Source organism: Gadus macrocephalus, chromosome 12 (assembly GCF_031168955.1).
Source record: "Gadus macrocephalus chromosome 12, ASM3116895v1".
Classification (NCBI taxonomy): domain Eukaryota; kingdom Metazoa; phylum Chordata; class Actinopteri; order Gadiformes; family Gadidae; genus Gadus; species Gadus macrocephalus.
In genome coordinates, this window is record NC_082393.1 from 3235210 (window position 1) to 3252166 (window position 16957).

General features: G+C 45.4%; 1 protein-coding gene across 1 annotated transcript; it reads left to right on the forward strand.

The window, feature by feature from the left end:
- Positions 1–1387: 1387 nt before the first annotated feature.
- Positions 1388–16164, forward strand: alpi.1 (alkaline phosphatase, intestinal, tandem duplicate 1). Its single transcript, XM_060067036.1, has 11 exons — positions 1388–2581; positions 3895–4020; positions 5392–5507; positions 8150–8324; positions 10568–10740; positions 11094–11228; positions 11588–11663; positions 12605–12739; positions 13333–13524; positions 13995–14111; positions 14781–16164. Exons 1-11 carry the CDS (start codon positions 2482–2484, stop codon positions 15071–15073), a joined length of 1638 nt encoding a protein of 545 aa, XP_059923019.1. The 5' UTR covers positions 1388–2481; the 3' UTR covers positions 15074–16164.
- The last annotated feature ends 793 nt before the right edge of the window (positions 16165–16957 follow it).

The following is a 16957-nucleotide window of genomic DNA, read 5'->3' on the forward strand; positions in this document are numbered from 1 at the left end:
TTGATTAGCTTCACAAACTTTGAATCAGGTTTTGTCAGGTCTTGAATTGGGCAAACTGAAAACAATATAATTATTTGGTTATGGTCTTTTGTTCTTCTGTAATCCACTTTTGTTTATTTATTTTTCATGATGCCAAAAGACCCATCCTTTTGGAGTTATGAACAATGCATGTTTCGTTTTGACTTGGAAAAGAGTTTGACATTGGGTGAGTCAAAATACATAAATGGACCAATGTTTGGCAGAAAAAAATCACCCAGTTTTGCTCTTTTCTGCCTTTGTTTGTAGAACAGAAATCTTCACATACATCAACTGGCAGCATCGCAATAAACAACATCCATTACTTATTAAGATAACTTCCTATCTCCTTGTATTTTTCCATTCGTTAGATAAAACATACTAGAGACAAATCAGAACAAGTACCAAATGCAAAAAAAATTGCAGGCACGCTCAATGTTTGACACGCTCAGTTATTTAGACTCATAAATAATCCGAGACGGATCTCAAACAGATTAAAGCTTTCAATAAACCGGGAAACGTTTTTTTGCAAACCACAACTTTCTGCCCGGGCCAGATAACACGGAGCGCAGCATAGTGACGACAGGTAAATCTCCTTCCCATTGGAACTCCTAAAGGCATCCACCAACACATTTGTTTTCCGCTTGGAATGATAATCCACAGCGGAGACCACAGACAACCACACACTATTTACACTAGTGTTGGGATGACACGCATCTGACTAACCCAGCGTAAGCCAGGCCTAACAAATCTCCATCTCCATGTTTCAACGCGTTTTTTCCTGCACTCTTTTGTGTCGCCACAGATTTCCCATCATAACTTTTTTTTACAATTTCACTTCAGCTTTTTGCGTTGCCATCATTTTTTACAAGCGCTGATTAGATGCATGTGAGTAGCGGCAGGCAGTGAGGCGCGGCTCCCCTCGGGGTGACGGCAGAGATCGGGCTGTTGGCAGGACGGGAGAGGTCTACTGTAGCTCTGGTTTGTGTAATGACTGGTAAGAGGGAAGCTTCCCACCTCCAGGGCTGGTTAGACATCCTAACATCAGGAATGGAGGTTCCTCCGGTGCTACCACGTTTGGCCGACCCATTCCTCCAACATGCGAGCGTTACCGTATTAAAGAGAAGAAGAAGAAGAAGAAGAAGAAGAAGAAGAAGAAGAAGAAGAAGAAGAAGAAGAAGAAGAAAATAAAGACTTTTTGGGGTACTATTTTTTTTATCTTCTCCTGGCACTCTCCACTACCTCACAGAAGAAAAATGCTTGCCGTTTTTTTTTCTCGCTTGCCACAGAGGAACAGCCAAGCGGACTTGGTGAGCGAGGCGAAAATATTGGGGTCTTTCAAACTTAAATTAATAAATAAAGTTGCCTTAAAGAATGGAAAAGGGGAAGAAATTGCAAATAAAAGCAACTTTTGTGACATGAAATGGAGAGCACATCATGACCCAATCAAACCCCAACTATATATCCCATTCCCCCTCTCTCTCTCTCTCTCTCTCTCTCTGTCTCTGTCTCTCTCTCTCTCTCTCTCTCTCTCTCTCTCTCTCTCTCTCTCTCTCTCTCTCTCTCTCTCTCTCTCTCTCTCTCTCTCTCTCTTCCCCCCCCCCCCCCTCACTGTCACTCTATTTCTATTTTTCCATGGGGGAGAGAAGAAGTGGAAAGAGAGACCATTAGGATTTGTACGAGGGTGGATGCCAACACAAATTGGGAAGTCCGTCCATTTCCCCTCATTTGAATGGACCGCGGCCTAAAGGAAGGCGTTATACATACCGGCTACATCAAAAGACCATTTCAATGTATTCTAAAAACATCTCAGAGTGAGACACACATCATTAGGGAGGAGAGAAAACAGTATACTGTTTAAAACAATAAAAGGGGTTTGCGTTTTCAGGACTCAAAGCAAAGGGGTCTAGTTTCACGCCGCTCTTGTGTGGTCTCTCCCTCTCTCTCCCCCTCTCTCTCCCCTCTCTCTCTCTCTCCCCCTCCCACTCCCTCTCCCTCACTCTCTCTCCCATTCTCTCTTCTCTCTCCCTCACTCTCTCTTTCTCTCTTACTCACTGACTCTCTCTCACTCCCCTATTTCCCTTCTCTCGTCTCTGTCTCTTGTTTTTCATTTCTATCACTCTCCCTCCTCCTCCCCCTCCTCCTCCCCCTCCTCCTCCCCCTCCTCCCTCTCCACCACCCTCTCTCCCTACTCTTTCACTCTCTCTCTTCCTCCTCTCCCTCCTCACTACCGTGCGGTTCCTAGCCTATGAGCTGGCGTGGGCCCTTCCTTCCAACACCACCCCGGCAGACCTGTTAAAAAGCTGGGCTGGAGGTCTTTGCAGTGCACTCGCTCTCTCTCTCTCTCTCTGTCTTGCGCTCCCCCTCGGTGTCTCTCGCCCTGCCGTTGGTCCCCGGTTATCCCAGGTGCCAGGCCAGGTGAGACCTGTACAGCGCGCACCTCCAGGGGTGCACCTCAGGTTCGGGATGCGGACGCAACACGCTCTGGGCCCCCCCGGGCTCCAGCTCTTACTACTGGGGCCCTCGCTGCTGCTGCTGCTGGACACGGCCCTGGGGGACAGCCAAGGTGAGCGCAAGGAATGCTACGCTATTGTTGGTATTATGAGATGAAGTATTAATATCGTTGTGGAGGAATTTGCTGTAGAGGTTATTTTTACGTTGGACTCGATAGGAAACTCAACATCGAATCGATGTATACAGTGGATGGATATTTGATGGATATATACAGTATGCGGGAAGTGGGGTATCTTCTTCTGTGTGTGTTTGTGTGTGTGTTGTTGTGTGTGTGTGTTTGTATTTGTTTGTATTTGTACGTGTGTTTGCCTTGACGTTTTCTTCTGCCTTGCTGCAAGCTAAAAGCTATCGTCCTGTGGTTGGAGGAAGATGTGTCTATATATACCCACACATGGTCAATATTGGTTCACTATGTGTGTCCACTTTGTGTCCTTGTTCACTCCCCCCTTGAGCTCAACCTGTGTACCGAGTGTGACTTGGAGCGTTCTTTTCACGTTGTGCGACGGGCGGAACGTTGTTCCTTGACCTTCGCTGGGCTGGCTGTCCCTCGGCCCCGTGGCGTCTGTGAGGTTAGAGTCCTCAAAGGATGCTCTGGGCATGGGGACCGCTGTGGGGAAACCACACAGTCACATCTCATTCTCCCCTGAGGCTCTGTGTGTGTGGTTGAGAGAGAGAGAGAGAGAGAGAGAGAGAGAGAGAGAGAGAGAGAGAGAGAGAGGGAGAGGGAGAGGGAGAGAGAGAGAGAATTGACACACGCACACGCGCATTGGTGTTCACCACTGGTATGTGTGCACTCGCGCTTACATGATCTTGCGGCGTGAGAAGTGTGTGTTCGAAGAAACACGGACACACATAGATACACACACGAGAACAAAGCACTACGCCAATGCCTTTGGAAGGTTCTAGATGTACCGCTGGGTTGCTTTGATTTGTTTTGTGTGTGTGCCGATGTATGTACAGTACGTGTTGTGTTCTTGTGATTGTGTGCGTGTGTTTCGTTGTCTGTGTGTCAGTAAGTGCAGGTTTTGTGGTCATGTAGTTTCAATCTATGGAAAGCTCAAGACAGGCAGTCGTATTTAAAAAAATGTTGATCTTCTGTATGTGCATGCTACATGTATCCACCGACGTGTGCTCTGAATCACATTCGTGTGTGTGTGTGTGTGTGTGTGTGTGTGTGTGTGTGTGTGTGTGTGTGTGTGTGTGTGTGTGTGTGGGTGGGTGGGTGGGTGGGTGCCTGTGTAAGTGTGTTTGTGTGTCGGGCTGGATGTGTTTGTTTTAGAGTACATGCTCGTCTTGTGTGCGTACGGTTGATGCGGTGTCCGTTGTGTTTATTTACGTGTGTGTTTGCTGCTGTCCACGGCCCAGCGCTCTATGAGCGGGAGAAGGAGCCAGCCTATTGGGACGCTCAGGCACGTGACACGCTGGTCGCTGCCCTGAAGCTCCGCCCCCGCGAACACCGGGCCAAGAACCTCATCCTCTTCCTGGGAGACGGTAGGTCGTCATGGCAGCACGCTTGGTGTTTTTTCTTAACCTGTGTTACGTGTTCAACTTGTGGTACGTAAGTTTAATGGTTCTCTTGTAATAGACATGTTTACAATTTAAAAATATATATATAGATAAAGATTGTTCAGTAAAAACTGGAGATGTATTTGAGTCCAGTTACTATATTAATAGTAAGAGTGTGTCATTGGAATTAATGAGTAGAAATTAGGGAATCTTTATCAGATGTAGACTGAGGACACATTGGGATGGGAATCCACAACCTTTTGGTTTGGACTCAAAGTTGTGTTGCAGATGTCATCTAGCCTTGCCGGCTACCTGTGACACATTTAAAGAAATGTTTTGAATGTGTTCTGTCCCTGTCAAGTAAACCAATGAAACAAAAAACACATCTAAACCTTTCCCTCAATGGTTGTGCCACTTATCCAAACAAACAGCCTGCACCTCCTCGAACATAATAATGACCTTAAAGCTAAAAGCACAATAACAGAATCATCTCAGCAGGAGAAGCATGCTATCGTAGTTTTCCTATCATTTCATTAACTGGGGAGGATGTAAAACCCACAGTGGTAACATTTCCAGGATCCTACCTCAATGTTAGTACTTCTGTGGCAATTAGCAGGAGTTTCCATCTGAGTCAGAATTGATCTAGAATATACGGTTGGCAAGTAGTTGTGGCTGGGGGCTCGTAACTCTACGGGTACGTTTAGAGGGTCATATTGGATCTGGGGGGGTTTGCTGGGTAACACAGAAGAGCTTTAAGAGATTCTCTTGGTGCCAGAATCTCTGCTCCTAATCAGATGCACTCAGATACATATGTGTGGGTGGTCTTTGCTTTCCATGCTCCCAACAAAGACGTCTCTCTGAGTGTTTTTTTTAACAAGGATATTTAAGAGAATATAAAACGTCTTTAAAGCGAGAAAAGGTTTTTATTAAGCAAACTGTTTTTTTACTTGCGTCTAGTAAGGCGAACTGGTGAGGATATATAGTGGGGTGAGATTAATTAAACTAATATATATACATATAAAATGAATACGCTTGAGGGACAGTAAATGTTAAAGCTAATTCACAGCATGTGTGTCCATCTGTCTGTTCGCACACCATATTGGCCGTGTTAGAATTTCTCTGTTTATAATATTGTGTATATAAATATATATATTTTCTTATCATATTATGTAAAATATATTAAAGAAAGTTTTCCCAAACAATAATTATAGTGTGCAACTCAAAATAAGCAGAAGCCTCGATTCTGGGAGAAGCAGCAGGACTTTGTATAAGAAGAAACCGAGCATCAAACCGCAGAATGGTGTTGGGTTTTACATGAGTCACATTCTCGCTTGCCTCTCATTGGTCCACCGGCAGGTATGGGCGTGTCCACAGTGACTGCAGCGCGTATCCTGAAGGGTCAGATGGAGGGGAAGTCAGGGGAGGAGACAGTGCTGGCCATGGACAGCTTCCCCTACCTGGCTCTTTCTAAGGTACAGTACCAAGTGATTCGTTCCACATCACTAGTACAGACATTAATTTCATGTTTCGATTCACTTTACTTCGGGCAATCAATAATAATAATCAAAGCAAAGACAAAATAAGGAAAAGAAGAATTGTAAAATGTCAATTCAGGTATGAACATTAACAGGCACACGAGAACACACATGCACACACACACACACACACACACATGCAAACACTCTTGCATGCACACACATGAACTAACACATTCTTGCATTGTCACACATTCACACACCCTAAAAAACTTGGTGTTAATAATTTATGCTGGTGGGGCTGTCTGGTGTTAATTATAAGAAAAAGTGTGACATTCGGTCGTCGTCGTGTGTGTGTGTGTGTGTGTGTGTGTGTGTGTGTGTGTGTGTGTGTGTGTGTGGGTGTGTGTGTGTGTGTGTGTGTGTGTGTGTGTGTGTGTGTGTGTGTGTGTGTGTGTGTGTGTGTGTGTGTGTGTGTGTGTGTGTGTGTGTGTGTGTGTGTGTGTGTGTGGTGAAGTGAGTGATGCGTTTGAAAGAGAATCAATCACAGCATTGACTGCCTGTGTGAACTAGCAGGGATCCACATCTGTCTTTGTCACATGTGTGGCGTGCAAAAGTGTGCAGAGGAACACTGAGAAGAAGAACAATATCAGACTCCATGCCGTTTTAAAGTGCACAGCCGGGCCAGCCAAGTAATGTGTCTTTGTATTGCCAACATCCTTTGTGTAATGACCCATAACCGCTCGCAAGTTCTGTCGTTTGTGGTAGTCGACAAAAAGTGGTTTGAGTTTAGTTCTGTGGAATTCTTCTGTCGTCCAAAAACGCACATTAAGAGTCACAGAGTCACGGAGGCCTCCTGTTTCTGCGCTGAGCAAAATGCATCCGGAGAGTTGATATGGCTGTCATATCTCCTATCAATCTGTGGCAGGCGACAGTTGGACAACACAAGTAAACATAGACAGACTGTACTTTTGAGGCTGAAAAGCATTCCTACTTATTGAAAAGCCTCCCTACGTTTCTTTCGGAAGGCCGACATGAAAATAACCCACAGATTTATTTTGAAGAAAAAAGTGCATGCTTTTATTTGAAAAGCCTTCCTACGTTTCATTCGGAAGGCCTGACGGAAAAATAACCCACAGATTTATTTTGAAGGAAAAAGTGCATGCTTTTATTTTGAAAAAGAAACATCACAGAAGTCAACTGTTGGTTTGCATGCTTTGTTCTGCTGACGAGTTTCATCTTGTCTCATTCCAGCCCAGTGGAGCTTGAGTGTACCCCTGCTTAATGTGGGACCAGACACATTGGTATTTAAAAAGGTTTAGCATAAGTCCACATCTCCAATGAAAACCCTGCCAGGCAGGAAACCACTGAAATTACACACATGCAAAGCTGTGCTAACCCCATCAGATTCTGTATATTCAGCTGAGTGCTGGGTGGTTTGGAAGGCATTTAAAACATTCAACCATGACCCATTGTTCAACCAGCGAAGCACTACTGAACAGCAACTAAACGGCTGAATCGGATTGACCCCTCCGGCTTTGGTCCCAGGGCACAGATCGTAAGAATCGGAAGTGCAAGAAAAAATGTTTAAGGCGCAGATGAGCATGTCGATGGCGCAGAGAGGAGTGTTGAGTGGCCAGCCATATATTGAGGATATTTTTTTTGAATCAAGCATCGTTCTCGCCCAAACTAACAGTAGTAGCTACATCAAGTTGGCATTATCAAAAACATGTAGCCACCATTACAAACACCAACCACCATACAATGAGCGAAATCAACAGCATTAATATCAAAAGGTCTACTTTACCTACCGGACTGTTTGTTTTCTGGTCTGCTGCCAATGACTGGAGCTATAAAAGAAACGCATTGTCAACGCAGCAGGTAGTGCTACAGCTGGCCCATAACACAGAGGTCAATCGCTCTGAACACTGTCGTTTTGAGAGCACCCAGAGAGCGAGTCGAGTGAGCGCATGTAGGCTTTGAGAGAGCACTGTGGGCAGGAAAGCGTGGCAAGTGTAAATTATCGTTCGAGGAAAATAACCATTCTCTCTGACCTCTCAACGCTCTCCCTGTGTGCTGGATATGCTCATATGCGCCCTTGACAATTTTCAGCCCGCTTCCGAGTATTTCAACCTGTGCTCTTCTACGTCCCCCATTTGTGTGTGATTTTCCCAACACTCGACTCTAAAACGGCGCCATAGGAAACACATTTATTTAGGCTGTTGTTGGTCCCTGTCTTAAAACCTCTTCACGCTTTTATTTACAACGTCGTTTCTGTGATGTTCTCGCCATCAACGTAACCCTCCATTGCTCTGCTGGGCTTTAAAGGTCCCATATTAAAACCACCAGGTGTACCTCGATCCGCCACCTAGATGTATCACAGATAGATGAGCGAACGTTTGCTACAGTCCACTGGGGAGGCTGGTAGACTGATCTATCCAGCACACATCTAGGTGGACAAGCCCACTTGTGATGTCACTAAAACACAGGAAGAGGCGGATTTTCCACACAGCTTTTAACGGCTAATCACACTCTCACCTTGTGGCATGATATGGGACCTTTCGTTATTAGTTATTACCTTTCAACCATACCTCTGCTCGTCTTGTGATGCTATCTCCCACCGTCTCCCTTTACAACAGACCTACAGCGTCGACCGACAGGTGGCCGACAGCGCGAGCACGGCCACGGCCTACCACTGCGGCGTGAAGGCCAACGCCAAGACGGTGGGCCTTAGCGCCCGAGCGGTGGCCTACGAGTGCAACACCACCTTCGGGAACGAGGTGTACTCTGTGCTGCGGCGCGCCAAAGCACAAGGTAAGAGCGCTCGGGTTACGTTATAGCTAACCTCGGTTTTCACTCCCCCCTCTGATACTTTCGTTTAAATGTTTTTTTTTAATTTTAGACGCTTTTATCCAAAGCAAACCGCAACCATTCATACACACATTCACCAACCGACGCCGGAGTCAACCATGCACCATGTAACGACCGACAGCCAGCTTGTCGGGAGCAGTTAGGGTTAGCGTTGTTGTTTAGGAACACCTCGACACTTAGCTGGGAGATATACGCGGGACATATACGCGCGGTAGCGCATGCGCTGTCAACAGCAGTTGAAAGCCGTCAACAGTAGTTACACACTCCTAAACGTTGGCATGGCTGAGGAGAAACGAGCTAAGACCTACCATTTTCACCCTGAGTGGGAGGAAGATCATTGATTATCGTTGAGAAGGTACCGTGCGCAGACGGAATGAAACCCCCCCCCCCCCCCCCCCCCCATCCCCGTTTGAAGGTAGGTTTGCTGGTAGATCTCGGGAGGTTGGCTACTTGAAAAGTAGATCTTGGGTCAAAAAAGGTTGGGCACCCCTGCTCTAGTCTCTACCCCCTGAGCTCAGCCCACCACAGCCTTTGTTGCAGGCCATACGAAAGCCTGGAGAAAGACCCTAACCATTTGGGCGGGCCAATTGGCTGGTGCTTGAGCTGTGATTGGCTGGATTGGTTTTAACATGCGTGGGTGTTACTACAACAGATTTGGTCTGATTTGTGTCCCAACTGCAAAGAGGCTTCCTATTTAGGAACTTGCCTTCTTCTGGGTCTATCCCCCACATGTCTCTTTGATTTGATATAGAATGCTCCATGTCCAGATTTCCTTAAAAAAATAGATAATTTCTTAAGAAGCTTAAAACTTTGAAGTCTGACAAAGTAAGGCCTGGCGGGATATCACATGGTTTCCAGGTTTGGGCAACTAAAGGGCTTTCTTATCTGTATGATTTATTTGAACGAGAAACCAGTTGCTCAGCTCAACTATATTAGTTTATTATATTTGAGTAGCACAACACGTCAAACATCAAACATCAAAGTTGATCAAACATTATTACAATAGTGCGATCGACGAGTATGGTAGTACAGCAATGCTTATCTGAAAGAAACACGGGAACAGGAACTCAACACAGAGATTAAGATGCCTGGGGAAGTGCGAGATCCTTCAGTATCTTATCTATATATATATATATATATATATATATATATATAAATATATATATATATTTACATATATTATAGGGTAAAGTCATTAAAACTGAAGGGTCTACACAGAGCTCCTATATCCCATTCCCAACACCATACGTTTAACACCATTTGTCCCCTTTGTGTTATGTTACAGACATAACATGTTGAGTTGTTCATGTTAATGTCGCCGTTGCTGTCCTATGTTTCCTGTGGGCAGTTTCATGAGACAGAGTAGAGTCGTGATGGGTCACCAAGCGGTGCACAAGAGCCATAGGATGCATCCTACTGGGATGATCCTAGTGATTGAAATGGAGCCGATGATCCAAAGGGCAAACACTGAGTCATACATTGTTGAGAAATAATTGCGTTATTCAATTCAGTTAATGATCTACCATGGCCATTAAAACTCCCTACTGTCGCCGCTTAATCTTTAAGAGGACAAACCACTTTTTGAATTGGTGAGATTAGTGAGACTTTATATTGTAGCCTAACAGCATACGTGTGTGTGGGCCTGGTAGTAGGTGATTGTGTGCACGTGTGCATTACATTTACGGCATTGGCTGTTATCCAAAGCGACTAGCAGTCGTTCATACACACACCCGTGGAAGCTGACCGCCGGTCATGTTTAGGCGTCTCGCTCAGGAAATCCTTATGTCACTTACTTTGCTCAAACTAGCAACCTAATGGTTACAAGTCAACCGCTCTATCTCCTGAGCTTAGCCGACCCCGTCACCTGCACCTAATGTCTAGCAATACGACGTTATCAAATGTAAATGAAGCCAACATGAAGATCAACATGTCTGTGCTTCTGTACAGCGGAACAATTGATGACAGAATATATGCAGTTTGTACAGTACACATTCTGTTGTCTCCTGAAGCTGTGCTGTATCTTTGCATTAATGCACCTCGTAACCAAACGTGGAATCTGTTCTGAATCTACCCAGTGCTACTATGCATGTGTGGGAAAAGAAATAAGGAAAATGGTGGCCATTTCCTTTTCCTTCCTGCGTGTGTACATGTGTGCGTGTGTGCGTGTGCGCGTGCGTGTTCCTCAGGTAAGGCGGTGGGCATCGTGACCACCACGAGGGTGCAGCACGCCTCCCCGGCCGCCGCCTACGCCCACTCCGTCAGCCGCAGCTGGTACAGCGACGCCGACCTGCCCGCCAGCGCGCGCCGCCACGGCTGCGTGGACATCGCCACGCAGCTGGTCACCAACGTCGACATCGACGTACGCACGCGTCAAAGCTTCCGGAATCGTTCCCGACTTATTCCGATCTTCATTAGTTGAGATTCAGACGTGGATTCAGACGTCATTCATAGAAACAGAGTTGTTATTTTGACCTGAACTAGTCGTACTCACATTGAACTATTTCACTGTTGCTTTAGCCTTCTTCGAAATCTTAAATACATTGCACTTTCATTATTTTTTTACCTTGCCTTTATTTTCTTTTAAACTTAATTTTATTGTATGACAATGTTTCTACGTGAAGCACTTTGAGTCTGCCTCGTGTGTGAAAAGCGCAACATAAATCGAGTGGCCTCGCCTTGCCTATTGACCGGGCTACCCCGTCTCCGCGATAGGTGATCCTCGGGGGAGGACGGATGTACATGACCCCCAAGGGAACCCCGGATCCTGAGTACCCCACCTCCAACTCCCGGAAGGGGGACCGCAAGGACAGGAAGAACCTCATCGAGCAGTGGCTGAAGGCCAAGCCGGTACGACTCACTTTTCTCCTCGGTTTCAATGCGCTCATAGAATCGGTACAGCTCCTTTTGTGGTCATAAACTAGTGGATATGACTTTTGTGTGTTTCCTATCCTTTCATTTACACGTTTTAGTTAGGTATATTTTTGTGAAAGTACAGCACTGAACAGTACAATTCACTATGATAGTCATGCTGAGTTTAGCTCCGTAATGTCATGATGACTATAATGATCTGTAAATAGACCGTGGGCGGTGACTGATTGGGAGAAGAGACACACCTGGGACTTCTGTGCTGCTTCGAACGAGGCCAGGCAAAAAACGTAAATACGCATTATGACACACTTCATCCTGTGTGTTTGTTTACTTTGCAGAAGAAGAAGTCCCACTATGTTTGGCACAAGGAGCAGTTTGACGAGATCAACCCCAAGACCACCGACCGTCTCATGGGTTGGTGTTCCACAGCTAGGGCCTCGGCGTATACTTTGTATCATAGTACAAAGGTAGACTCAAAAAATGGAGTCGGATCACACAGAGTTCAAAGTCATGTCTGAAACACCGTTCGAGTACTAAATCTGGGGGTCAGTCATTTGCAAGCGAACAATTATCCTTCATTGTGATAAAACATAGAAGGTCTAAAGCATTGACAGTATATCAAAGTATTTCGAAGATCAATTGTTTAAATCAAGAACAAATACAAACACACTGACACACACACAGCACTTCCATATCAGGCCAGCTCAGGCCAGCTCTTGATGGATATCTCGTATTGCCATGGTGATGATATCTTATCTATGAATTGAGAAAACGGGTCAACTTTGAACTTGACGATCTGCCCCGCAGTATCAATGCCAGATAGCTGTCCCTCACAGGATTGGCTAACGCAAGCAGACTCCATAGCCATACATAAGGACAGATCTAAATAGATTGAATCATTGTGTGTAGATTATAATAAAAAAGTATTTTAGAGAAGGATGTGTTTGATTTGACCATTGTAGCCACTGTCTAATTGGATCTCATCCCAGTTACGGGACTACAGCTTTGACGATTTACCTGGCCATACATTTGTCCTGTATAGCATTTACATTTACATATAGCAGTCGCTTTTATCCAAAGCGACTTACAACCATTCAGTCACTCATGCAGGGCAACATCCATCTTGTCGGCGCAATTAGGGTTTGGTGTCTTGCTCAGGGAGACCTCAACAGTCAGCTAGGAGGAGCCGGGGATCTAACTAGCAACCTTCTGGATTAAAGTCAAACCCCTACTATTTGTATTTCATTTGTTTGTATGACCTCCCTCCCTCCCTCCCTCCCTCCCTCCCCTCCCTCCCTCCCTCCCTCCCTCCCTCCCTCTCCTCCCTTCCTCCTCCCCCTTCCCGGTGACTCCAGGTCTGTTCGAGCCAAAGGACATGCGGTTCGAGGTGTTCCGGAACAACACTCGGGACCCCTCCATCGTGGAGATGACCGAGAAGGCCATCCAGATCCTCAGCAAGAACCCCCGAGGCTACTTCCTGTTTGTGGAAGATGAGTTTCAAATTGGCCGCGTTCACACGGTTAAAAACTATGGGCTCGTTCCGTTCAGTTCTGATTGTTGTGGTGGGGAGAGCGCAGGGGGAAAACAACAATAGAACCGTTCCTTTTGTGTTTTGTTTTGTTCTTTGTTTGTTTCGAAACATCAAAATGTGACGGTAATGTGTGCCAAATGGGCCCTTGGATTCAAAGCGTTTTGGGAAATAGAACAGAAAACACATGGAGTCGGTCACTTATAATTAATGCAATCAATGCTGTCTTCTTGTTAATTTACTTTACATCTGTTAAAAGAATCCCTGCTCCAGTATTTTTCCGTAAAATGGCGTTTTTGAAAGATACTGTGGTGAGGTTTGGGACCAGATGAATCGTATATATATTTATTAATATATATATATATATATATATATATATATATATATATATATATATATATATACATAGTAGCAGGCATGGGTAGTAGGCTAGACATCTCACTCAGGGAACCTCCAGTGCCTCTTCCTGAAAGTGGAGCAACCCCAGCCACTACACCGCTTCCCCTGCCTTTTGTCTCTGGGTCTGACGGCTGTCCTGTGGTCTTGTTCCATTACGAGGGAGAATCGACCACGGTCACCACGACGGGGTCGCCAAACTGGCGCTGACGGAGGCTGTGATGTTCGACCGCGCCATCCACCGCGCCTCGCGGCTCACCAGGGAGTCGGACACGCTCACCGTGGTGACCGCGGACCACTCCCACGTCTTCACGTTAGGGGGGAACACCCCCAGAGGGAACTCCATCTTTGGTACGATCCGTGGTGCTTTGAAGAGTATGGTGAACTGTATGTCTGTATGGATGGATGTACATACATTTATTATTCATACATATATATAATCAGAATTTAACCAATTTAACTCATATGAGCGAGTTAAATACTGTTCTACTGACAAACACAAGAGAATATCTTGTCCCATCTGTCATTATAATCTAAAACAATAATTCTAGGAAACAACAATAACAATGCCAGCCATGACACATTTAGTAAATCTAAACTCCAATGCAATTATTCAATAACAATTTCCATTAATAATCAGCAAATAATATGAAAATTAACATGAAAGTCGCCTAACAATTCGACTTGATCAATATTGCAAGGAATTCTACTGATGTTGAAAATGAATGGATTCATTCCCAGTGTAGATGGATGCCATTGAACGATCTGGATGAATATCTTGCCCACTTACTCACTGATCCTTCATCGTTCCATTTTGTCAGGTCTGGCAGCAAAGAAGGCCGATGACAGCATGCCGTTCACCAGCATCCTGTATGCCAACGGGCCGGGTTATGTGCATGTGAACGGAACCAGGGCCAACATCACGTTGGTGGATTACTGTAAGCAAACCAAACCTAATGTCTTTCAGATGGGACTCTTCCCTGCCTGCCTGTCTGGGGTGTGTATAAAAATGTGTATGGATCATTTCAACTCGTTGCGGTTCAAGAATGACCCTGCAGAATGTTTGTTTTTGCTGTTCAAAGCGGGAGTGAAATATGACAATTGTGGCTATCTAATAGTTTTGGTGAGCCTGTGGAAAGATTTGCTTCTACCGTTGGTCAGGGGTTGTTTTCTAAGGATAGACTTTCATTCATTCTCTTGGCTTTGGCATTTGCTCCATTTCCTTGGCTGGTTGGATATGTGGGCACATTTGCTGAAGGTGTATGTAGTTAGAATTCCGACCTGGGATTCAGTAAGGCTCGGTTATTCTTGTTTATCTGAAGGCTACCTTGACCCTATCAGATCCTTTCTAGAAACTACAACTTTTACTTATTCAACTATTTCCCAAAATACAACACCCTGTTCGTAATATGCGGCGTTATAGACCAAAATGAAGACGTAACGCTATTTCACTTGGCTCTGAAACAATTAAAACAAATTAGTTAAAATATGTTAAGGCAGAAATACGATAGAACCCACACACAGACATTTACCAAACTGGGGACGGTCTCATCAGCTCAGTCTACCGTAAGACCCTTACCCCCCCCCACCTCCGCCCCCTCCCCCAGACGACCAGGAGTACATGCAGCAGGCGGCCGTGCCCCTGGACTCGGAGACCCACGGTGGGGAGGACGTGGCCATCTACGCCCGCGGCCCCATGGCCCACCTCTTCCACGGGGTGAAGGAGCAGAACTACGTGGCCCACGTCATGGCCTACGCCGCCTGCCTGCCGCCCTACAAGGACTGCCCCCCCAAGGAGTGCTCCCACACACAGGCCGCCGGCTCGGGTGGCCCCCGGACCCCGGCGTCGGGCTTGTGCCCCCCGCTGGTGGGACTGGTCCTATGGCTGCTGTTGAGATGACGAGGGGAACGAAATGATGAGACGTTTACAGGATGTACTGTGTGCACACACACACACACACACACACACACACACACACACACACACACACACACACACACCACACACACATAGACACACACACACACACACACACACACACACACAGACACACACACACACACACACACACACACACACACACACACACACACACACACACACACACACACACGTGAGGACCCCACTATGGACTAAGTGGAAGCAGTTCTATGCACTAGAGTGAAGATAATCATATAGACAATGTATGTTTGTGCTCCTTCTTCCTCACACACACACACTCACACGCACGCACACATACACGCACATACACATCCATGTGCAAGACCCAACAACAAAGGCCTATGTACACAGCCTCCAGGGGTTGATTTTAATTGTTGTTATGGAAATACACGCGTACACACACACACTGCGATTGTGGCATCACCAATTTAATTGGAGTAATTTCCAACTGCCGTTTTTATCACATGATAAGTAGGGGCCAGTAGGATAAGCCTCAAAGAATCCTCTCATCTTTGGTCTTTTGGATAACTGTGTGTACGTGAGTGTGTGTGTGAGTGTGTGCGTGTGTGTGTGTGTATGTGTGTTTGTGTGTGTGTGTGTGTGTGTGTCTGTATTTTACCAAAGAACTGATGACTCGTTGTTTTTCTGATAACTCAGAGGCCTTAGACAGTGGCTACAATAGATAGCCACAATCATTTACGATTTAACTCGAAAGCGTTTATTATAATAATGGGCAGAGAGGCAAAGCTATAACTAGTATAACTCCACTGTTGGGAAGAGCTGACCTTTGACCTCCGCCTGCGACATACCAAAACGATTTCTGATGCTGTACCTCTTGACTGACCGGAGATTTAAGTATAGTTTTGAGTTCTTATTTTAACCTCATAGGTTCCAAACTGTGTTCCCGTAGCTGGTATGTTCATCTGAAATCTACTCGGACGGGGATACATGAATTTATTTTCTATGCAGATATTGTTATTGTATTTTTGTACTGCGTTTTTACCAAATGTTAGTTAAGTATGGAATAATAAAAACACAAAAAGGACCTACATATTTGTGGCTGAATTAAATGAATGGCTTCTTCCTACTCTGTGGTGGAGCCACACATTGGATACCTGCCCAAACAGTTTGAGAATATCAGGTTTAGAGAGGCAGCAATTCATCATAGCCACTATTTTGCTGAATGATAATTCTGTTCTTTTCTTATATTACAGAATATGGATACTCCAGACCAACCTAACAACCACACACACACACACACACACACACACACACATACACACCCACAGACACACACACACACACACACACACACACACACAGACAGACAAGCGCACACACAAACAAATACAGACAGCTAGACACATATGCACACACGCAAACACACAAATACAGACAGACAAACACGCGCACACACACACTTACCTGTGTGCCTCTAGCAGACATGATAATTGATTATTAATCGACTGCTGTATAAAATCAGACTTCGGACTAGGTCCAGCTTTACAGCAACCCCAGAAAAACAATTATATTGTTAAAGGGCAAGGATGAGTCTGATACAGTAGGCAAAGTTTAGTTCTCTTATGACTACTATAGTTCTTGGCCTCTCACAATAACGTCTCTGCCTGTTGATGTTACTCTTTGGCTCTATAAGACATTTGTATATTATTCGTTCAATGTAATGGAACACCAGTCCCAATAATGTAAAGATATCATTGGTTTTATTGAATAACCCAATGATACATTATGCCGCATATAACAGTTTGTATCCATGGTGGATGCATTGGTATGTCAATTTTGATGCACACACACGCACGCGCACGCACGCACGCACGCACGCAC